The sequence below is a fragment of the Balaenoptera physalus genome, assembly GCF_965194825.1.
Source record: "Balaenoptera physalus genome assembly, chromosome: 1".
NCBI lineage: Eukaryota > Metazoa > Chordata > Mammalia > Artiodactyla > Balaenopteridae > Balaenoptera > Balaenoptera physalus.
This window is the reverse complement of record NC_138882.1, coordinates 66,076,915-66,101,799: the sequence shown is the minus strand read 5'-3', so window position 1 is coordinate 66,101,799 and position 24,885 is coordinate 66,076,915. Positions and strand designations below refer to the sequence as shown.

The 24,885-nt window shown below is 42.4% G+C and overlaps 1 protein-coding gene across 2 annotated transcripts in view; it reads right to left on the bottom strand.

The window, feature by feature from the left end:
• The window catches only part of FAM78B (family with sequence similarity 78 member B), a 105,660-nt gene that overhangs the window by 7,295 nt on the left and 73,480 nt on the right, over positions 1-24,885 (bottom strand). The window contains exon 2 of one of the 2 annotated variants that reach the window (XR_014256977.1): positions 6,387-7,312. Coding sequence is in view for 1 of the 2 variants with exons in the window: in XM_082438912.1 (XP_082295038.1) it covers positions 6,790-7,312 (523 nt within the window). In the remaining variant the exon portion in view is untranslated. Of the gene's footprint in view, positions 1-4,928; positions 7,313-24,885 lie in introns of those variants that run through there. The other variant, XM_082438912.1, reaches the window with a different exon arrangement.

The following is a 24,885-nucleotide window of genomic DNA, read 5'->3' as shown; positions in this document are numbered from 1 at the left end:
GCCCAGGCACCTTGGTTGGTTCACGCTAGTCCCGGGTCTGGCCTGAAGCAAAGCATTCTGTCCTCCCTCCTGTCTCCTCCCTGCTCCTAGTGATGCTGGGTCTCAGCCACCCTGAGATCAGCCCCAAACTCAGCCATCTCTCCATTCAAATGCTTCACGTGCACTATCAGAGCCCCTCACGATCTCCAGGGAGGTTTGACTGCAGCTGGGCTGCTGCTCTGTGTCTTGGCCTTCTCCCTTCACTGCTGTAATTCGAACGTCTATATTCCCTTCTCCCGGGCATTTCTGACCCAGCATTCAGCTGTTTTAAGGGTCAGGCCACGTTTTCTGGGTTAGTGAAGGACAAATAGGAGCCCAGAGGCAGAGAAGAGCCTCCTTTGCAAGGCCACACGTGGCCTGCTACCCAAAGGCCTGTTTTCACATTTGTCTTGGTGAGAAGAGATAGTAGGCTCTCTTCAGGACCACTCTCCAGCTGGGCAAAATTACCTTTCTCCCCAGATAGTCTGTGGTGGGGCCCACCTGGCAGTGAGGCACAGATTGGGGTTTGGGGCAGGAAGACTTGGGAAGTAGCCCTGAAGCAGGCTATGTGGCTGGTCCAGATGGGGCCATGTGGAATAGGGCTATAGCAGGCAAGGCCGGCAGAGAGAGGGGCCATGGCCAAATATGCCTCCACAGTGGTGAGACAGCTTGGGGGTGGAGGCAGCGTTGGAAGAAGTATTTCCTCCTTTTATGTGCACCCATGTGACCAAATCTGTAATGTTACCTACAAACTGTGGCATCCCAGCCAAGATTTGGGGCATCAAAAACCATCTAGGGACAGACAGGCCAGTGGAGACCCACATAAAATTATATATATATATATAATGCTAATAATTTTTCCCTCTGTATCTCTTGCCTGAGCCAGTGACAGGAAAAACATAGCTGTTCCTGGCTGGCTTCTCCAGGAGGCTTAAACTAGGCAAATTGTGCTGGGATTTCAAGTCCAGCCCAGATCTGATCAACCTCTTTTCCTTTCCAAAAGGCAAGGAACTCTTGGAATTCCAGCTATAAATTCTGCTCAGAGCTGCTTTCTACAGGGCTATGCAGTGGTCTCCTTTCTTTTCTTGACTGCCAGGGTCCAGTTCTCTCCATTAAGGTGTCTGGGGGCAGGGGGAGCTCAAAAACCCCACCTTCCCCCAAGGCCATGCCTCCCTTGGCAGGGACAGTGGGTTTCCCTGAGATGGTCTTGGGCTTCCAATTCGACGGCAGCTGAGGACCTGCAACTAAGCCTGGGCCCCATGATTCTCCTGAAGTGACAAAACCTTACATCAGGCAGCACTTTAGACATTTTGGAGTGTTTCCAGACATCATCCTGCTGTGTCTTCCTGACTATGATGTTGGCTGGGCTGTATTAGTGGCTCAGTTAACAAAGGAGAAAACTGAGGCTGAGATGAATTACGTGATTTGCTAAAGGTCTAGTTCATCAGCTGCGTTTAGAAAATTCAAGTCATGCTGAGGTCTTGGGCTCTGGCCTCCTGTCTCAGAGTACTCTTCCAAGGTGGAAGAGGAGAGAAATCACCTGAGAGCACAGACCCTGAGACAGCTGAACCCAGACTCTTCAGGACAGCTTATTCTGTCTGGACAAAGTGCATCCGGAGATCAATTAGGGTGACCCTGCAAAGACTCCCTCTGCTAATCAGTCAGCCCTGCCTGAGGAGTAGCAGTGGCTGGACAGGCAGAGAAGGATGCCTGCATTTAACTAGGGAGAAAATGCTCTGTGAGAACGGAGTAAAAGTGTGGTGCCAGAAGACTGAAATCCAAATCTTAAGAGCACCACTGATATTAGTGTGACCTTGGACAGGTCACTTGACTTTCAAATCCCTCGTCAGTAAAGTGGGGATATAAAGCAGACCTTGTAAGACTGTTGAGAATCAAATGACAAAATTTTTGTGTCTGTGCTATGCAAACTGCAACATACTAATCAAATGGGAGTTATTGTTATTAATAACAATAAGAAGAGAAAGATTAGACCAATACTAAGATTTTTTATCTTGAATAGAGATGTTTTTTACTCCACACAAAAGAAGGTAAAAACCCTTTGTAAACTGTAAAGCACTGCAGACCTCAAAAGAATTATTAGGAGGACTGAGGTTAGCTAGTGATGGGATCCATCATGGGAGGGGGCATGGCTGACCAAGGTGAGCGACAGCACTCCGTCTCCCTAGAGGCATTCCTATAAGAGTGTTTAAGGATGGCCAAACAACCTTGGCTGTCCTCTGGCCACTGAGCTGGCAACTCTTCTGAAGGCCTTCCATAGGCAGATGTCCTACCAGGGAAACTGGAACCAGATGTACTCAAGATCTCAGAACAAATTAGTGACAATAAGACTCTGGGGTAAAAATATCTCTGGGCACTGAGCTTGCTCACTCCACTCCCTTTCTATCTAAGGATCTTTTAGGCTTAATTATAGAGTTCAGGCGTTCATTGGGGTTTTAATTAATTTTCTTTTCAGCTTGAAGCATGTGTGAGTGTAGCAGGTCTGTGTGTGTGTGTGTGTGTGTGTGTGTGTGTGTGTGTGTGTTTACATCTTTCTTTGCAACTCAGTCGGGAGCTGGCTCTGGCAATGTTTAATTGTGCCCTCAGTTCTAGCAAGAACGTTCAAGGTGCCAACCGGAGCTTGGAAAGCCATTGTTTCCAATGCCTCTGCCCCACATGCTGCTCCTGACGCACTGAGGGATGGCGGGTGGCAGGGCCTTGCTCAGCTGGGACCTCAGCTGTGGGATGCATGCTTTCCTCCTCCTTTTGTGCTCATGGTGTTTCAGGGATTCTCAGACCAGGAGAGCAGATTTCCTACTCCACTAATTACCAGTACTGTGTTAAGAGATGCCGAGTGACAGCCAGCTCACCCACACTGCAGCCCCCGACAGGCTTTTTTTCTGGGCAAATCTCCCTGGGGATTACACAGTTTTCTGCATAAGAAAACAGTGTTACTTCTCCTATTTTAATATGTCCACTTAGTAGACTGGTAGGGACTACATGACTGTGTGGGTGAAAGTGACTTGCTTTCTCCTTTCCTTCGTTCTCTTTTGTGCTCTCTAGGCAGGGAACAACGCGGGAGGCACCACAGTATAGTGTAATAGCATGGGATTTGAAGCCAAGTGGCTCAGTTTGAATCCTAACTCATGACATTTGCTATTTGTGTGCCTATGGATAAGTCACTTAACCCCTTTGGATCTCAATTTATTGTCTGTAAAAAGGGGATAATAATAGCAATATCAACAACAATATTACACTCATAAGACTGTCTGGGGATGAGAAAATGCATGTGGAAGCCTTTTGTAAAATACTCCATAAATTGTAGTTCTTTTATTTTACTGCTCAGAACTACTGCTGAGAACATGATTTTGACCTGTGAGATATTCCTAGCACCAGGCAAGAGGAAGTTGCAAAAAGGTCCATGGAAGGGGAGGCAGAGAAGGAACTCGCCTCTAACCTTCCCGGGTGCTGTGGACCAAAGCAATGAACTGGGAATGTAGGATGCTGCAAAGGGCCCAGATTAAGAGTTCAATCTCAGAACAGCTTGCATAGATAAAAGGAAACCAGGAACATTCATTTTTTTGAACATACTTGTGACAAGGATTTCCCCCTATTCTTTAAAGGATGGATTCAATTGTCTCTAGTGCTAAAAGGGTGAATGGCTCAAGGATGGTGACAATGCTTTGGCTGGAGACAAGGGGAAAACTGTGGGTCTTAGGTAAGTGTGACCATGCTGTGATATGAGATATGGGAGACCCAGGGTCTTCTCTTGGCTCTGCTGCTAATTATGACCCCTTGAATGATGTGACCCTGAATAGATGAGCTAATATAGCTCGACCTCAATTTCCTTGAGATCATGGAATAAAAAAATCTCAAAGGTGACTAAAGAATCTATGACCTAATGAAATGCTCTTTTCCACACAGGAATTAAAAACTCTTGTGCCAACTGTTGTGTGTATATGTGTTTGGAATCCAAATATATTACTAAGACCACCCAACTAAAACCTAATCAAGGCACCACAGGAGCCCCTTTAAGCTGATGGTATCTGGCATCAAACCCAGGGACTGTCAGGGGAAGAAAGGCCTCATGGGAGGATAGAGGTGACCCCAACCGAGATTTCAAGGTAAATTCTCTCTTGTTGGAGAGTTTCATTTGGCAATATCCCGATTAGCTGAAAGGTAATGATCTAAGGATGACAGAAAGAAAAGGGATCATTTCCTTGTAAAGCAACTATAACTTTAAAATAATAGGCTGCAGAGCAATAGAGCATTCTGCCAGGCTGATTTCAGAATTGAGAGACCCAACTATGGAGTTCTCAACAGTATCACTGACAATAATCAAAATGTATATTTGCACAGTGCCTTTAACTTTCATAAGCACTTTCCCATCTACTTTTCTCATTTTTGTTGTTACATAATTTTCCAGAAAACTTGTGGGAGGTCATTTCTTTTAAAACTCTGAAAAGTGTGAGTTTTCAGTAGGAACAAGTCTAGCTAAGTATGTAGCACCTTGCTTTATAAATACAATAAAAGTTATGCTCTAAACATAATTGTGTAAGTAATATCTTATTTTAATGGACAGAAATCTTGTGTAGTATTTTGCAATGTAAAAAATCCTTCCTCATTAACCCTCTGTTTGTAACAATTTTAGATTTTTAAATATCAGTTTTTCTTAAAGTAGGGCCAACAGGGATTGGATTTCAGGATAAGTAAGTATCCACACTCCAGAATTCCATAAGGGTAGCATCTAATTCAATCACAGGGAGAGAGTCCTGTTTCTGACATCAGCATGGAAATTAAGCAGTTTTATATTTAAACCATGGAGCTCTCTGGGACTACCTCTCCCATAAAATAAGGAGGCATAACATGGGAAGGGACAGAGGAATCCAAATGTAATAGCTGAATTATTACAGCTAAATGGAATGTCTCCAGGTCTTCTGTGAGTCACCGATGTGTCATTAATGTGGTGTTATAAATAGCTCAGCTTGCCATCAATAACTGATCTATAAGAGAGTAGCTGTTGGTTGGAGTGTGAGATTAACACTGCATAATTTGGAGTGGATCTGTTAACCCTCTCATGTAAATAAGCACCATCTCCTGGGACCTGAAGTGACCTGAAATAAATTAGACTGAATTGCATTTTTAATAAAAGTAATAAACAGGTCCTCCTGTTTTTTCTTCTCCATTTTCAAACTCTGATAAAAGACAGGTCACTGGAGCCAACCATGGGATTGTAATAATTGTGTTGAATCGTAACTCTCTCATCTCTGAAATTAGGCTGGCAGTATCCACCCATAAAATCCACGATGATATTACGAGAGTTTTATAATTATTTTGCATGGGGGGGGGCTTGAACAAGGATCTATCTATCTATCATCTATCTATCTATCTATCTGTCATCTATCTACCTATCAATCAAAATTAGCACTATGGAGAATAAAAGGAAAAGTTCTTTTTGTAGTGATTTAAAAGCTCTTTCTGTGGTGATCCATATGGTAAAGACTGGATACTTTTAAACGTTTATATTGGCCTGACTAAAGATCTCAGCAATACAGGTTTGCTTACTGTGAGTAACTCAGATTTTCATTAAGAGTCTGAAGTTAAGACTTATGAAGCACTTTCTCACAAATGCTCAAGCAGTTAGAGTTGAGCTTCTGTGAAACTGAGCTAAAATAAACATACATAGGTACACAGTATATGTACTGGGTATGCATAAAGGCTATAAGCACACATGCAGGTACAGCTGGCACATCTGCTAGTAATTATGCTGTATATATCCTGGCATGCATGCTTGCATGTGTGAATGTGTAACAGCAAAAATACTATTCTTACTTGTAGAAATGTTCTTGAAACTCTACATGGGTTCATGGCTTATAAACAATTATCTTTTTGTACATTTAGGGCTGGTACTGGGAACAGAATAAGCAGCTGTAAACAAAATCACATTTCGGGTTTCACTAAAAACATGGTGAAGGCCCCAAATATCACAGTTATTGCAGAATACAGAAACTATCTATCCAAATACTGTGATTGAGGATACTTTAAATAAGCAGTTTTTGGAAAGAGGTGGGTAGATGGAACCATTGAGAGTCACCATCAATTAGAACTACGGTCAGCAACTTGGACAGTTCCTAGGAGGCTCTCCCTCAGAATGGAACCAATATCATGTCTCCAGTTTTCTTAGCGTTTCTTTCATTCCAGTGAGTGTGTTGACGATCTGGTGATTAACTAAGACATGCACAGGTATTATTTTGCAATAACAAATTATTCCCTCCTCCTTCCATTGCCCATTCTCTTCACCACCTGACTTTCCTTCCACCCCTTTCCCCAGCACCCTCCAGTTGGGCAGTGGAACTGTATGTCTTACAAACACCTGGTGTGGATGTTTTCACTCCCACTTCTAATTGGTTGGGAAGCAGCATTTGCCACAGGCACTGTTTAATTTTGTTTCCATCCCCTGCATCTCACAGGAAAGAAATGGTCAATAGTTCAAAGAATCATCCTGGTCAGCTCCAAAATATGGCTACTTGCATGGTAATCACAGCAAGTCTGTCAAATCAGTGATTTCTTTATTCCTAAAAGGAAGGGATTTTTCCTAAGGATTATGGTTCTACCAACCAAGGAGCAGCTCTACTCTTCACAAGTGGCTGCAAAGGCTGGCAAACCATGAGGTCTGCTTTGGCTCAGAAACTCAGTTTGGCTCCTGCCACCCCTGGCAACCTCACTGTGTGTCTCAGTGGCGTGTGCTCCACACACAGTCAGGCCAGTCTGCTTCTACTTAGGAGGGATCACAACCAGAGGTGGCCCCCGCTTGGGCCTCCACATGAGGACCTGGGCATCGTTGGCATTGGGTTTCACTAGTGCGTTGGGGGGGATAGGTTCCATCCGGCTCAGGATCCGGGGCTGCTCCTGCTGAGTCCTGCCCACCAGCCGGGCCCGTTGCCCCAAGAGCTGAAGAGGGTCCACCTCAATGTCCACCCTCATCCTCCACTTGATAGTCTGCAGAATGATCTTCTCCTTCGTGGTGGTGTTCATGGCCACCAGCCAGGTAGTGAAACTTTGGTCCCTCTTGATCCTCGTGAGCAGTGGCACATTGCTGTCACTCACTGGCACTGCCCATGTCACACTGGGGTAGAAATTGTCATTCATGCTGACGGAGAACCTGGAGATCTTGTTGGTGGGGCCAACCAGGGTCACAGTTTCTGTGGTGTTCCCGTACCAAGGGTAGCTCACCCCATCTGAGTCACTGATGGCTTTTACTCTCCCTTCCCTCAAGTCAGGCAGTTCCCAGCTTGACCTGGCAAAGCAGAAGAGATGCACAAGAAAAGAAGAGGCTGAATGAATTTTTCAAAAGCTGGAGAGATGCCCACCACTTACTATCACAGTCAACTTGGGCAAAATGGGAAGTTCAGAGGGGAATTCAGGTCAAAAAGTTCTATGCTGTGTTGTTTTGGGATTAAATGAGAACAAATCAAAACAAAACAAAAATAAAAAAGCAATACCAGAACAAGTTAAATTAAGCCATAGCTGGTCCAACTGGAAGCAAAAATCTCAAAGAAGCATTTATGAGACCCACAAAGAGGCATCAATTAGCTGGAATGGTGCAATTGTAATGAACTACCTAGAGGCATTCAATTGCAAAAACCACTTTGTCAGGAAGTATGCGCATCTCTAAGGTTTGTTAAGAAAAGGTGGTGGTTGAAATCTGACATACTTGGAAGGAAGTATCAGGTGGAAAGGAGGGCAAAGGGAGGTAAGGTAAAGGTTATACTGATTTCCTAGGAAATCAAAGTAGTAGAATTTCTACTCAACAAAGAAAGCTGTTTAAATTCTAGTCATTGGCCAATCCAGCATTTAGAAAACAGACATAGAAACTGATAACACAGGAGATAATGGTCACCTTTAGGAAAACACCTCAGTGTGCAAGTTATGCCGTAGGCTGGCATACATAGTCTCTACTATGCTGTTCTCCCATCAACTTTAAGTCCAGCCTGGAAGTCTAATTGCTTAGTTTAGCAAACTTGCCATTCTGGGTACTTTGTTACTCCTGGCTGCTCCCAACCTTGAACAGAGGGAAGGAGGAGGATATGTGCCCTACTCTTAGCCCATGTTTCTCCCCCAGTGCTATGGACTACTCATCATCATCATCACAGCTGATACTTACTGAATGCTTGCACTATTCTGACCACCGTGCTGAGTACTTTAATTATGTCATCTCAGTTAATGCTCAAAATATCCCACAAAATAAATACATTTTTATTTCCATTTACACATGAGAGGGTGGAGGCTTAAAGATGTTAAGGTAAATGCCAAGGGTTCTACAGATTGTAAGACGTGGAGCTTGGAGTTGTCTGACTCCAAAGTCTATGTTTTTGACCACCGTGCTACACTGGTTTCTGAAGTGTCCTTACATGATGCTGGAGGAAGCCACAGTGGAGGGCATTCAGGCTATCCAGTGGGCTAGCAGTTCCCAGAGCTGCCATGGGAAGGTGGACTGGGTCCTCCTAGGGGCAGACGTTTAGTCAGCAGAACCTGGCTATGCAGCCTCCATAAATCCTTTCCTGGGACCAAGAATGACTCTCAGCAATGTTGCATGAGAAATTAATAATTAAGGAAAGAAATGAGACTGCTCCACACATCAGCTAAGAGGTGGAAGTCTTGTTCGAAATGAAGTTCTTCTCTTAGGAAGTGACAGAAGATCCTACGACTTTATTTTTTTTCTTTTTAAATATTTTTATTGAAATATAGTTGAACAAAATATGTTACATGTTTGTAATATAATGATTCACAATTTTTAAAGCTTATACTCCATTTAGTTATTATAAAATATTGGCCATATTCCCTGTGTTGTACAATATATCCTTGTAGCTTATTTTATTATTTATTTATTTTTTAACATCTTTATTGGAGTATAATTGCTTTACAATGGCATGTTAGTTTCTGCTTTATAACAAAGTGAATCAGCTATACATATACATATACCCCCATATCTCCTCCATCTTGCGTCTCCCTCCCACCCTCCTTATCCCACACTTCTAGGTGGTCACAAAGCACTGAGCTGACCTCCCTGTGCTCTGCGCTTGCTTCCCACTAGCTTTCTATTTTACATTTGGTAGTGTATATATGTCCATGCCACTCTCTCACTTCGTCCCAGCTTACCCTTCCCCCTCTCCGTGTCCTCAAGTCCATTCTCTACGTCTGGGTCTTTATTCCTGTCCTGCCGCTAGGTTCACTGGGACAGTTTTTTTTAGATTCCATATATATATGTGTTAGCATATGGTATTTGTTTTTCTCTTTCTGACTTACTTCACTTTGTATGACAGACTCTAGGTCCATCCACCTCACTACAAATAACTAAATTTCGTTTCTTTTTATGGCTGAGTAATATTCTATTGTATATATGTGCCACATCTTCTTTATCCACTCATCTGTCATTGGGCATTTAGGTTGCTTCCATGTCCTGGCTATTGTAACTAGCACGGCAATGAACATTGGAGTACATGTCTCTTTTTGAATTATGGTTTTCTCAGGGTATATGCCCAGTAGTGGGATTGCTAGGTCGTATGGTAGTTCTATTTTTAGTTTTTTAAGGAACCTCCATACTGTTCTCCATAGTGGCTGTATCAATTTACATTCCCACCAACAGTGCAAGAGGGTTCCCTTTTCTCCACACCCTCTCCAGCATTTATTGTTTGTAGATTTTTTGATGATGACCATTCTGACTGGTGTGAGGTGATGCCTCGTAGTTTTGATTTGCATTTCTCTAATGATTAGTGACGTTGAGCATCCTTTCATGTGTTTGTTGGCAATCTGTATATCTTCTCTGGAGAAATGTCTATTTAGGTCTTCTGCCCATTTTTGGATTGGGTTGTTTTTTTGATATTGAGCTGCATTAGCTGCTTGTAAATTTTGGAGATTAATCCCTTCTCAGTTGCTTCATTTGCAAATATTTTCTCTCTTTCTGAGGGTCTTTTCATCTTGTTTATGGTTTCCTTTGCTGTGCAAAAGCTTTTAAGTTTCATTAGGTCCCATTTGTTTAATTTTGTTTTTATTTCCATTTCTCTAGGAGGTGGGTCAAAAAGAATCTTGCAGTGATTTATGTCATAGAGTGTTCTGCCTATGTTTTCCTCTAAGAGTTTTATAATGTCTGGCCTTACCTTTAAATCTTTAATCCATTTTGAGTTTATTTTTGTGTATGGTGTTGGAACTGTTCTAATTTAATTCTTTTACATGTAGCTGTCCAGTTTTCCAGGTACAACTTATTGAAGAGGCTGTCTTTCCTCCATTGAATATTCTTGCCTCCATTATGAAAATAAGGTGACCATATGTGCGTGGGTTTATCTCTGGGATTCCTATCCTGTTCAATTAATCTATATTTCTGTTTTTGTGCCAGCACCATACTGTCTTGGTTACTGTAGCCTTGAAGTATAGTCTGAAGTCAGGGAGCCTGATTCCTCCAGCTCCGTTTTCCTTTCTCAAGATTGCTTTCGCTATTCGGGGTCGTTTGTGTTTCCATACAAATTGTAAAATTTTTTGTTCTAGTTCTGTGAAAAATGCCCTTGGTAGTTTGATAGGGATTGCATTGAATCTGTAGATTGCTTTGGGTTGTATAGTCATTTTCACAATGTTGATTCTTCCTGTCCAGGAACATAGTATATCTCTCCATCTGTTGGTATCATCTTTAATTTCTCTCATCAGTGTCTTATAGTTTTCGGCATACTGGTCTTTTGTCTCCTTAGGTAGGTTTATTCCTAGGTATTTTATTCTTTTTGTTGCAATGGTAAATGGGAGTGTTTCCTTAATTTTTCTTTCAGATTTTTCATCATTACTGTATAGGAATGCAAGAGATTTCTGTGCATTAATTTTATATCCTGCTACTCTACCAAATTCATTGATTAGCTCTAGTAGCTTTCTGGTAGCATCTTTAGGATTCTCTATGTATAGTATCATGTCATCTGCAAACAGTGACAGCTTTACTTTTTTTCTGATTTGGATTCCTTTTATTTCTTTTTCTTCTCTGACTGCTGTGGGTAAAACTTCTAAAACGTTGTTGAATAATAGTGGTGAGAGTGGACACCCTTGTCTTTTCCCTGATCTTAGAGGAAATGCTTTCTGTTTTTCACCATTGAGAACAATGTTGGCTGTGGGTTTGTCATATATGGCCTTTATTATGTTGAGGTAGGTTCCCTCTATGCCCACTTTCTGGAGAGTTTTTATCATAAACGGGTGTTGAATTTTTTTGAAAGCTTTTTCTGCCTATGTTGAGATTATCATATGGTTTTTATCCTTCTATTTGTTAATATGATGTATTACATTGATTGATTTGCATATATTGAAGAATCCTTGCTTTCCTGGGATATACCCCACTTGATCATGGTGTATGATCCTTTTAATGTGCTGTTGGATTCTGTTTGCTAGGATTTTGTTGAGGATTTTTGCATCTATGTTCGTCAGTGATATTGGCCTGTAGTTTTCTTTTTTGTGACATCTTTGTCTGGTTTTGGTATCAGGGTGGTGGTGGTCTCGTAGAATGAATTTGGGAGTGTTCCTCCCTCTGCTATATTTTGGAAGAGTTTGAGAAGGATGGGTGTTAGCTCTCCTCTAAATGTTTGATAGAAATCACCTGTGAAACCATCTGGTCCTGGGCTTTTGTTGGAAGATTTTTAATCACAGTTTCAATTTCAGTGCTTGTGATTGGTCTGCTTATATTTTCTGTTTCTTCCTGGTTCAGACTTGGAAGTTTGTACTTTTCTAAGAATTTCTCCATTTCTTCCAGGTTGTCCATTTTATTGGCATATAGTTTTTTGTAGTAATCTCTCATGATCCTTTGTATTTCTGCAGTGTCAGTTGTTACTTCTCCTTTTTCATTTCTAATTCTATTGTTTTGAGTCTTCTCCCCTTTTTTCTTGATGAGTCTGGCTAATGGTTTATCAATTTTGTTTATCTTCTCAAAGAACCAGCTTTTAGTTTTATTGATCTTTGCTACTGTTTCCTTCATTTCCTTTTCATTTATTTCTGATCTGAGCTTTATGATTTCTCTCCTTCTGCTAACTTTGGGTTTTTTTTATTCTTCTTTCTCTAATTGCTTTAGGTGTAAGGTTAGGTTGTTTATTTGAGATGTTTCTTGTTTCTTGAGGGAGGATTGTATTGCTATAAACTTCCCTCTTAGAAAGGCTTTCGCTGCATCCCATAGGCTTTGGGTTGTCATGTTTTGTTATTTGTTTCTAGGCAATTTTTGATTTCCTCTTTGATTTCTTCAGTGATCTCTTGGTTATTTAGTAGTGTATTATTTAGCCTCCATGTGTGTGTATTTTGTACAGATTTTTTTTCCTGTAATTGATATCTAGTCTCATAGCGTTGTGGTTGGAAAAGATACTTGATACAATTTCAATTTTCTTAAATTTACCAAGACTTGATTTGTGACCCAAGATATGATCTATCTTGGAGAATGTTCCATGAGTGCTTGAAAAGAAAGTGTATTTTGTTGTTTTTGGATCGTATGTCCTATAAATATCAATTAAGTCCATCCTGTTTAATGTATCATTTAAAGCTTGTGTTTCCTTATTTATTTTCATTTTGGATGATCTGTCCATTCGTGAAAGTGGGGTGTTAAAGTCCCCTACTATGATTGTGTTACTGTCGATTTCCCTTTTTATGGCAGTTAGCATTTGCCTATGTATTGAGGTGCTCCTATTTTGGGTGTCTAAATATTTACAATTGTTACATCTTCTTCTTGGATTGATCCCTTGATCATTATGTAGTGTCCTTCTTTGTCTCTTGTAACAGTATTTATTTTAAAGTCTATTTTGTCTGATATGAGAATTGCTATGCCAACTTTCTTTTGATTTCCATTTGCATGGAATATCTTTTTCCATCCCCTCACTTTCAGTCTGTATGTGTCCCTAGGTCTGAAGTGGGTCTCTTGTAGACACCATATATGTGGGTCTTGTTTTTGTATCCATTCAGCCAGTGTATGTCTTTTGGTTGGAGCATTTAATCCATTTACATTTAAGGTAGTTATCGATATGTATGTTCCTATTACCATTATGTTGTTTTGGGTTTGTTATTGTAGGTCTTTTCCTTCTCTTGTGTTTCCTGCCTAGAGAAGTTCCTTTAGCATTTGTTGTAAAGCTAGTTTCATGGTGCTGAATTCTCTTAGCTTTTGCTTGTCTGTAAAAGTTTTAATTACTCCGTCAAATATGAATGAGATCCTTGCTTGGTAGAGTAATCTTGGTTGTAGGTTTTTCCATTTCATCATTTTAAATATGTCCTGCCAGTCCCTTCTGGCTTGCAGAGCTTCTGCTGAAAGATCAGCTGTTAACCTTATGGGGATTCCCTTGTATGGTATTTGTTGCTTTTCCCTTGCTGCTTTTAATATTTTTTCTTCGTATTTAATTTTTGATAGTTTGATTAACATGTGTCTTGGCATGTTTCTCCTTGGATTTATCCTGTATGGCTCTCTGTGCTTCCTGGACTTGATTGACTATTTCTTTTCCCATGTTAGGGAAGTCTTCAACTATAATGTCTTCAAATATTTTCTCAGATACTTTCTTTTTCTCTTCTTCTCCTGGGATCCCTATAATTTGAATGTTGGTGCATTTAATGTTGTCCCAGAGGTCTCTGAGACTGTCCTCAGTTCTTTTTGTTCTATTTTCTCTATTCTGCTCTGCGGTAGTTATTTCCACTATTTTATCTTCCAGGTCACTTATCCGTTCTTCTGCCTCAGTTAGTCTGCCATTGATTCCTTCTAGAGAATTTGTAATTTCATCTATTGTGTTGTTCGTCATTGTTTGTTTGCTCTTTAGTTCTTCTAGGTCCTTGTTAAACGTTTCTTGTATTTTCTCCATTCTATTTTCAAGATTTTGGATCATCTTTACAATCATTACCCTGAATTCTTTTTCAGGTAGACTGCCTATTTCCTCTTCATTTGTTTGGTCTGATGGGTTTTTACCTTGCTCCTTCATCTGCTACATATTTCTCTGTTTTCCCATTGTGCTTAACTCACTGTGTTTGGGATCTCCTTTTCACAGGCTGCAGGTTTGTAGTTCCCGTTGTTTTTGGTGGCTGCCCCAGTGGCTAAGGTTGGTTCAGTGGGTTGTGTAGGCTTCCTGGTGGAGGGGACTGGTGCCTGTGCTCTGGTGGATGAGGCTGGATGTTGTATTTCTGGTGGGCAGGATTGCGTCCAGTGGTGTGTTTTGGGGTGTCTGTGACCTTATTATGATTTTAGGTAGCCTCTCTGCTAATGGGTGGGGTTATGTTCCTGTCTTGCTAGTTGTTTGGCATAGGGTATCCAGCACTGTAGCTTGCTGGTTGTTGAGTGGAGCTGAGTCTTAGCATTGAGCAGGAGATCTCTGGGAGAGCTTTCGCCATTTGATATTATGTGGAGCTGGGAGATCTCTGGTGGACCAATGTCCTGAACTCGGCTCTTCCCCCTCAGAGGCCTGACCCCTGGCCAGAGCACCAAAACCCTGTCAGCCACACTGCAGTTGTATGATCTTGGGTAGGTTATTTAACCCCTCACCAGTTTTGCTTCCTTGTGTGTTGGTCTTGGAGAGTCTCCTAAAGAGGCAGAGGGCAGCTTCGGCTCATGCTGAGGCAGAAATATTTAGAAGCTTGTTCCAACGCGATAAGCTGGTGCCAGCGGGTGCCACTGTCACTGCCGGACTTTATACCAATGGCCTAAAAGGGAGTTGCATTGCCAGGTTAATACTGAACTGTCTCAGAATCCTTCACACAGGGACATGGAGAAACTGACTGCTGCCTCCTGCTGCCCCCCACAATACTCCCTATGCCAGGCAGCCCCAGCCTGAAGGGAGGGGAAGGCTGGATTGCCTGGAAAGGAGGTGAGCCCACAGCTGCAAGAACCTTTTCTCTTGCCTCCATGCCCTTGATAACCACTGGGAAAAACTGCAGTGTATAATGGTTGGCAGAAACTAAGTAAGAGGAATCGACTTGATGCATAAAGTTGGAGACTTCAGTTACCATTTTGTTACCCATGCTAGTTGTAGCTTGGCCAAGGAGTAGCTCCCAGGTAATTCTATAGTCACTTCTTACTCTACAAAAGGGAATAAGTGTTGTTTGAGTGGGATATAATCATACAAGGTCAGGTCAAGTGAGAACCAATCTGCCTGCTGGGTTGATGAAATGGTCAAACCGGAGGCAGTTTTGCTCCCCGAGTCAAAGGGTTGTGACAATTATTCAGTCACCAGGCATTCATTTTCTGTGTTGCTTCAACCCTGTTCTTCATTTTACTTACAGTGATCAGGCTCTGCTGGCCTTTGGTTTCCTCTGTGGGACTGGAGGACAAGTATTCCCAATAGGGTAAAATTGTACTTGCCCTCCTGTCCTAAACACCGGGCCAGCTGTGGCGTGTTGCCTGGGGAGTTTAGCTTGTTATAACACTGTCCTTTTCAGGACTGGCTAGCTTGGCATTCTATTCAATTACTTTGTCTATAGAGTCTTTACATTCATGTTTTTTCTCCATTTTCCCGTCCAGAGCTATGTGAGCAACGACTCGGGCCCAGGGTCTAGAGGTCAGTTTTGTGGGAAAATCACAAAGCTTAGTTTGGTCCCAGATTTTCTGAAAACAGAGATAATACAATAAAGTTGCACTCTTGTGCCTGTCTTGAAAGAGAAAGAAGGAAGCTACCCTTGTCTTGGAGGATTCTCTGGAAGAGAGAAATAAAATAGACTTCTTAATCAGCACATCAAAACAAAGGCACCAGAAATACAAAGGATAATGAGAGACTACTACAAGCAACTACATGCCAATAAAATGGACAACCTGGAAGAAATGGAGAAATTCTTAGAAAAGTACCACCTTCCAAGACTGAACCAGGAAGAAACAGAAATATGAACAGACCAATCACAAGCACTGAAATTGAAACTGTGATTAAAAATCTTCCAACAAACAAAAGCCCAGGACCAGATGGCTTCACAGGTGAATTCTATCAAACATCTAGAGAAGAGCTAACACCCATCCTTCTCAAACTCTTCCAAAATATAGCAGAGGGAGGAACACTCCCAAATTCATTCTACGAGACCACCACCACCCTGATACCAAAACCAGACAAAGATGTCACAAAAAAGAAAACTACAGGCCAATATCACTGACGAACATAGATGCAAAAATCCTCAACAAAATCCTAGCAAACAGAATCCAACAGCACATTAAAAGGATCGTACATGATGATCAAGTGTGGTTTATTCCAGGAATGCAAGGATTCTTCAATATATGCAAATCAATCAATGTGATACACCATATTAACAAATAGAAGGATAAAAACCATATGATAATCTCAACATATGCAGAAAAAGCTTTCAAAAAAATTCAACACCGATTTATGATAAAAACTCTCCAGAAAGTGGGCATAGAGGGAACCTACCTCAACATAATAAAGGCCATATATGACAAACCCACAGCCAACAGCATTCTCAATGGTGAAAAAGAGAAAGCATTTTCTCTAAGATCAGGGAAAAGACAAGGGTGTCCACTCTCACCACTATTATTCAACAATGTTTTAGAAGTTTTACCCACAGCAGTCAGAGAAGAAAAAGAAACAAAAGAAATTCAAATCAGAAAAGAAGAAGTAAAGCTGTCACTGTTTGCAGATGACATGATACTATACATAGAGAATCCTAAAGATGCTACCAGAAAGCTACTAGAGCTAATCAATGAATTTGGTAGAGTAGCAGGATATAAAATTAATGCACAGAAATCTCTTGCATTCTTATACAGTAATGATGAAAAATCTGAAAGAAAAATTAAGGAAACACTCCCATTTACCATTGCAACAAAAAGAATAAAATACCTAGGAATAAACCTACCTAAGGAGACAAAAGACCTGTATGCAGAAAGCTATAAGACACTGATGAAAGAAATTAAAGATGATACCAACAGATGGAGAGATATACTATGTTCCTGGACAGGAAGAATCAACATTGTGAAAATTACTATACTTGCTTTGACTATACCCAAAGCAATCTACAGATTCAATGCAATCCCTATCAAACTACCAAGGGCATTTTTCACAGACCTAGAACAAAAAGTTTACAATTTGTATGGAAACACAAACGACCCCGAATAGCGAAAGCAATCTTGAGAAAGAAAAACGGAGCTGGAGGAATCAGGCTCCCTGACTTCAGACTATACTACAAAGCTGCAGTAATCAAGACAGTATGGTACTGGCACAAAAAGAGAAAATAGATTAATGGAGCAGGATAGGAAGCCCAGAGATAAAGCCACACACATATGGTCACCTTATCTTTGACAAAGGAGGCAAGAGTATATGGCAAGAATGGAGAAAAGGCAGCCTCTTCAATAAGTTGTGCTGGGAAAACTGGACAGCTACATGTAAAAAAATGAAATTAGAACACTTCCTAACACTATACACAAAAATAAACTCAAAATGGATTATGGACCTAAATGTAAGGCCAGACACTATCAAATTCTTAGAGGAAAACATAGGCAGAACTCTATGACATAAATCACAGCAGGATCCTTTTTGACCCACCCTCTAGAGTAATGGAAATAAACACAAAAATAAACAAATGGGACCTAATGAAACTTAAAAGCTTTTGCACAGCAAAGGAAACCATAAACAAGATGAAAAGACAACACTTAGAATGGGAGAAAGTATTTGCAAGCGAAGCAACTGACAAAGGATTAATCTCCAAAATATACAAGCAGCTCATGCAGCTCAATATCAAAAGAACAAACTACCCAATCCAAAAATGGGCATAAGACCTAAATAGACATTTCTCCAAAGTAGATATACAGTTTGCCAACAAACATATGAAAGAATGCTCAACGTCACTAATCATTAGAGAAATGCAAATCCAAACTACAATGAGGTATCACCTCACACGGGTCAGAATGGTCATCATCAAAAAATCTACAAATGATAAATGCTGGAGAAGGTGTGGAGAAAAGGGTACCCTCTTGCACTGTTGGTGGGAATGTAAATTTATACAGCCACTATGGAGAAAAGTATGGAGGTTCCTTAAAAACTAAAAACAGAACTACCATATGACCCAGCAATCCCACTACTTTCTCAGGGCATATACCCTGAGAAAGCCATAATTCAAAAAGAGACATGTGCCCCAATGTTCATTGCCGTGCTAGTTACAATAGCCAGGACATGAAAGCAACCTAAGTGTCCATTGACAGATGAATGGATAAAGAAGATGTGCCACATATACAACGGAATATTACTCAGCCATAAAAAGAAATGAAATAGTTATTTGTAGTGAGGTGGATGGACCTAGAGTCTGTCTTACAGAGTGAAGTAAGTCAGAAAGAGAAAAACAAATACCATATGCTAACACATATATATATGGAATCTAAAAAAATGGTTCTGATGAACCTAGGGGCAGGAGAGGAATAAAGACGCAGACGTAGAGAATGGACTTGAGGACACGGTTGGGGGGAAGGGGAAGCTGGGATGAATTGAGACAGTGGCATGGACATATATACACTACCAAATGTAAAATAAATAGCTAGTGGGAAGCAGCCACATAGCACAGGGAGATCAGCTCGGTGCTTTGTGACTACCTAGAGGGGTGGGATTGGGAGGGTGGGAGGGAGGCTCAAGAGGGAGGGGATATGGGGATATATATATATATATCTATATATATATATAGATAGATATAGATATAGATATATAAACACACACATATATACATATAGCTGATTCACTTTGTTATACAACAGAAACTAACACAACATTGTAAAGCAATTATACTCCAATAAAGATGTAACACAAAAACAAAAACAAAAAAACAAAGGCACCTGGTGCGTGTAGCTAATGGGCATGGTGACCTTGGGAGGCTACACACTCGTTCCATCCATTTCTGTGACTTTGGCCACTGCTCTATTGGAAATCCCTCAGGTCTGAGGCATGTTCTTTTCCATAGCCCCAGGGGCCCCAGGACTACATGATTAATGGAGGGTTTGATTTTGGAAGCAGCCAAAATTCATTATGACTTAAGCGTAGTGAATAGGGACTTAAGCCTAGTGTACAGGGAGTAGGTTTCTTTTTGAAAAGTACCATATCATTTTTATTTCTTTTATGAAAAATAGCTATTAATGTGCATTCCAAGGTAGTGGCTTTTTTATTTTTTATTTTTGCAAAAAGAGTTTTGCCTGTAAAATGCATGACTGGTTTATGCAGCTGATAAATTTGCTTTCATAATAGTTTTCAAATAGTTCCTGATAAGTTCCAAGAATAACAGCACCATTGGAATCACTCTATGACCATTATGACTACTTTGAATGGGATGCCAAAATCACTTCAAATTCCACATAGCCCAAACCAAACTCACCACATCCACCATAAACTTGGCCCTTTCCCCCGTCTCTGCTGCAGGCATTGGCCCACTGCTCACCCTGTCTTCCAGGACAGAAGTGAGGGTCATCTTTGGCTCTCCCTCTGCCTTCTCCTAGACTGCCAAAGCTGTTGTTACTGCATCTTGTGAATTTGCCCCATAAGTGATGCTTGAATTTATCTCCCTTTCTCCATTCAACTCTCACTGACCTTATTTAATCCAAGTCTTCAGCATCTCTTACCTGGTCTACTGTAATCGTCCATAACTGGTCTCTCTGCATCCAATCCTGATCCCTCTCAAATTCATCTTTTAGGCTGCACTCATGTACAAATATGCAGATCTGATTATGTCTTTTCTCTACCTAAAACCCTTCAAAGTCTCCTTTACCTGGACATCACTGGCATCACCTACATGAAAAAATTCAAGTTCCTTAATAGGACATATGTGGCCCTCTGCAGTCTGGCCTCCCTGTCTCCACATACCATGCTGTTTCTCACCTCTGCCCCTTTCCTCACTCTGTGCCGTCTGCCTGCACTGCTCTTTCCTCTCCTAAAGTCTCACTGTGTTTAACTATTTGACATTTGAGAATCATTGCATGCATCACCTCCTCCAGGAAGCCTTCTCTTCTGTGCTCCCATGGGTATATCCAGATCTTTACAGGTCCCAGATTATATTATAATTATCTGAAAGGCTTGTTCCCTTGCCTCCGTCATTCCTGGCTCAAATATCATGTTCTCAGTGCAATAGTTCCTGACAGCCATGTTCAAAATGGCAACTTCCTGCCCCAGCCCTCCCCAGCCCTGATTCATTTTTCTTTATAGCACTGTCTAATATTCTATATAATAATTTACTTAGCTAGTGGTCTATCTCGCCTCATCTCACTCCCCAAATATAACCCCCAAAAAGGCAGGTATTTCCTATGTTTTATTCACTGCCATATCTCCAGTACTGACAATTTATTCACTGCTATATCTACAGTACCGACAACAGTGCCTGACACACAGGAGTTCAACATTATTTGTTAAATAAATAAGCATTGAATTGATCTGAAGTGAAAGATGGGAGGAGACTATTTTCAGTTGGGATGTTGCTGCTTTTATGAACTTGCGAAGTTGGGTCTAGAGCTTAGGAGAAAATCAGGGCTAGAGATGTAAATTTGGCAACTATCTGCATGGATAGAATTGGTTGATGTGATGGGGATGGGTGAGATCTCTGGGGATGAAACAGAGATCTTAGGGGGCTTGTTAGATGGTCAGAAGACAAAGAGGAATCTGAAAAGCAGAATAGCCAGTGAAGGGGGGATAGAACTTGTTTCCAAAGTCAAGAGAATCTCAGGGAGTCATCACTGTCAAAAGCCACACAAATGGAAGAGAGTGGGGTTAAGAAAAAGCCATTAGATTTACTATCAAGACAGCAGTAAAGATATGCTGGTGGAGGCCATTCTGTAGGGGTTATGGAGGGAATGAATAAACACAAGAAAAAATGGAGAGTTCAGGGAGTTCCTTCAAGAAGTTGGGCAGTGAAGGGGACAAGAAAGATTAAGTAGAGAGCTGATCAAGCAAAGAAGCTGAAGGCAGGATTTCTGGAGCCAGACTGTCTAGGCTTGTAAACCTAGTTCTATCACTTAGTAGCTACCACTTACTAGACAAGTTACTTGCCATTTCTATACCTGTTTCCCCATTTATCAAATAGACATAAGAACAGGACTTACTTGATGTACTTGGTGTGAGAATTAAATGACATAATGAAGGGAAGTACTTAACACAGTGTGGCACAAAGTACGTTACATTGAAGGTTAGGTATCAGTAAGGAACAGAGATGGGGCAGAGTTAGAGAAAAAGGAAATGAACAGCCACTGAACCCTTCCACGTGCAAGCACTTAATAGTAACTATATGAGGCAGGGATTATTATACGCTGTTCATCCACGAGGAAAAGTGGACTAAGCAAAGTCATATAGATGGTAAGGGGCGGTGCCAGGGTGTAAAGGCAAGCCTCCCTGGCCCCAAACTCTGCCTTTTCTACTGCATCACACTGTGGGAAGAGCTCCTTTGAGTTCTAAATTTCATCTCTCTTTCCTTGAAGTCTTTGGTGTGGTGAATGGAGGAAGCAACCAAGACTGCCCTCAGGAGTCTTGGATGTCAATCCCAAGGTGACAGCTGGCTGACCTCAGCAAATCAGCCTCAGGCTGCTCATGTGTGAAATGGGAAGAAAAATAACCTTGCCTCCTTAATCTCAGAGCTATTACCAGGATCAAATGAAGTGATGATCTGTGAGCAACTGCTTTGTAAACTGTAACACACCTGGTCAATATTAGTTCTTATCATCTCATTCCCCTCCTTCTCCAACCACCCTTCTCCTCACGGTGATAAACACAGTGTTTTCCTTTCAGACAATCAGCTATTGACCCAAAGCTCACAGCTACTGGACTCGCCAATGGAGCTAATAATGAAAACATCGATTATTGCAACCTACATGCTTTCTGCATTCCATTTTTAGAAAAAAGAGACAAATCTCAATCAAACAAGCTCATGTGTAGCATTTCATTCAAATAAGTGGTCCCTGGGTTGAGGTCCGGGTCTCCACCCAGACCCAGCCAGTTCTCCCAGTGTCCATGAGGGCCAGAGCAACCTCTCTGAAGGAGCCTTGCTTTGCTCTTGCCAAAGCCCTGTGGTCATCAAGGGGATGGGGGGCCAGCAGCATTCTTGAAGGCAGGGAGTGGGCAGGTGTGCAGGGGCACTGCTGAGACTACTGTCCCCTGACGGAGACTGGAATGGGAGTCAGGGGAACCACACATGGAGAGGACTGATGGTTTCAAGCCTGTAGAGCTCCCAGGGGAGGCCATCTGGGATGGTTCTGCCCCTAGGCCTAGGTAAGAGAAGTCCCTGCCTGGCCCAACACTTTAAAGGTGCCCACTCTAGTATCTTCTGGCTATGCCCTTACACATTGGGCAAGGAGTTTGCGGGGCTAAGAGGGCATGCCCACCTAGAACCTGTGCCCCTCCTTCTAGACCACCCTCCAGGTATCTGGGATCCAGCTCAGATGGCCCCAAATTTGCCTTCAGGGTCTACACAGGCCTTTTTCCTGGTCTGTTTTCCTAAGGGGTCCACTCCACCTGTGTGTACACCCCTGGCCCCAAGGCTGTTTGTTGGGGGTATGCATGGAGTTTGGACATACCCATGTTAAATGTCCACATGCATATCTGTGATGGTCCATGTCTCGATACGGTACAGAGCAAGGGGAAGGAAGAGAAATGCAACCAGGGGCTGGAGGTTGGCTACTCCTACGCTGCTACATCTGGCACAGAACTTTTGGAATCCAAGAATTCTAAACCTGAACTTGGCTTTCAGGTTGTTATAAAGATACATCTGTCAAGGTCAGAGGATAGAACTTAGTGTTCTGTTAGTCTGAATTATACATTCAGCATTGTGTTAGTTCGGCTTAAAATTAATATTAATATTTTAAAATACGGTACGTGGGCCTTCATTCTTCCTCTGGACCCTACAAATATTAGGGATGGGTAACAGGTGGGAGATCTGTATCCACAGCTCTGGAACCATGGACAGTTCCAACCCTGAATTTTCTTTGGGTATGTGAGTTTTATTCACATCTGTTTAGTATTAACATTTACTCTTGGAAACAGCATTGCACCTACTTCTTACACTGATCGCATGACATGGGCATCATTCCATTTCCATTACACAATAAGGAACCTGCTCAAGGTCACACAGCTAGTGCTGGGCAGAAGTGAGTTGCGAACACAAGATCTTATTCTAAATCACACGTGTTCCCTAAAGTGACTCCCTGGTACTAAATTAGTGCTCCAAAGGCTCTGAAAAATAATAACAGTCATGGATGATATTAGCTGGCACTCAATGCTCTCACCGTATCTGTTGTTAAAATATTAAAACAGTTTTGGAACAATGGCTAAAGAGACTCCCCTCTCCCCAAGAGCATCCCCACTGGCTACCCAGGTTCCTTCTCGGGCCCTGGTTCTGTCCCAAATCCAGCAACTATAGGGTTAGTGTAGGCAGAGCAGAGGCAGTTCTGTATCTGGGTATCAGTCCTGGTCGCATGCCAGGCGCTGTTCTGAGAGTCTGTGGTCTAACCGCCTCAGCGCGTCTGCTCTTAAAGAAGACTGGCCGCTGTGTAAACTCTACTGCACTTGGAGGGTGGAAAAGAGGCCCCTACCTAGTTTCTTTCTGTCATAGCTCAAACCAATAGAGTTACCAGTCAGGAACGTGGAAAGTTTAGTTAAAGAGAAGACTACGCTTTCTGAGAATTCAGCGTTTCTGCTCCATCCAGCGCGGAGAAGAGTCATGTGCCTACGTCCTGGGAAGCCTCCTGCTCAGCGTCCCTTCTGACTCGGCAGAGGCGGTGCCCAGCATCTTTCCTCCCCCCCACACCCCTGCACAGGAGGCTCTGGAGACATCAGTCCATGGTGGGCAGGGAGGTCGAGAGGGAGAGGGTGGAGATAAGACCCTTTGGAAGTAGCAGAGCTCAGGGCTGAGAGAGGGCGGAGGTGGGGCTGGGGGGAAGCCAATACCCTGTATCACCCAGGGAGTCACGAAGCCCATGGCCCCTGGGTAGCCTCCCAGCCCACTCAGGCACCAATCCCAGCCCCGGCACTGGCACACATCCCGATTCTCAGATGGTCTGCACCATGATTACAGAGTAAGTTTTAAAATTAGGCTTTTCCTCATTCTGCACTGTTTATGTCAGACTCTGAGAAGCCTGTAAATACCACCCTCCCACCTCTGCCTCCGCCCCCTTCCTTCCTGACCACATCCTTTTCTTTCTGGCACACAGAGAGGCATTTTTCCCCCCCACAGCAGAAAAGACAATTTCCAGTGTTTTTAAAGAGTCATCAGCGTTGGGCGAGGCTCCATGTTTAACCGAAAGGCTTCTTTTGTCAGCCACCCTCATGTTCTGTTTAGACTGCGTTTCTCTACCAATGGAGACACCTTCTCAGTATGTATTTACTCTCGGGCTTCCCTGGTGGCGCAGTGGTTGAGAATCCGCCTGCCAATGCAGGGCACACGGGTTCGAGCCCTGATCTGGGAAGATCCCACATGCCGCAGAGCAACTAAGCCCCTGCGCTACAACTACTGAGCCTGCGCTCTAGAGCTCGTGCTCCGCAACAAGAGAAGCCACGACAATGAGAAGCCCACGCACCGCATCGAAGAGTAGCCCCGGCTCGTCGCAACTAGAGAAAGACCGCGTGCAGCAACAAAGACCCAATGCAGCCAAAAATAAATAAATAAATAAATGTTTTAAAAAAATATGTATTTACTCTTCACCACTTAGAGGTCAGTTACTGTCTCGAAGCCCTTGTCCTGGCTGGATTCTCAGAGACCTCTGCTGCTTCGTCCTAGTTGACAGCCCTGAGGTCTTGGATCGGCGGCCAGTTTTCTGGGTCATGTCTGAGTATGGTTTGCCTCTGACTCCAATTCTGAGCGTCTTGGAGCAAAGGGCCTTTCCCCGCAGAGAGAGCTGTGGGCCTCGGTAGCCTTATCCACAGAGTATCCTCATGGGTGCCTGCAGGG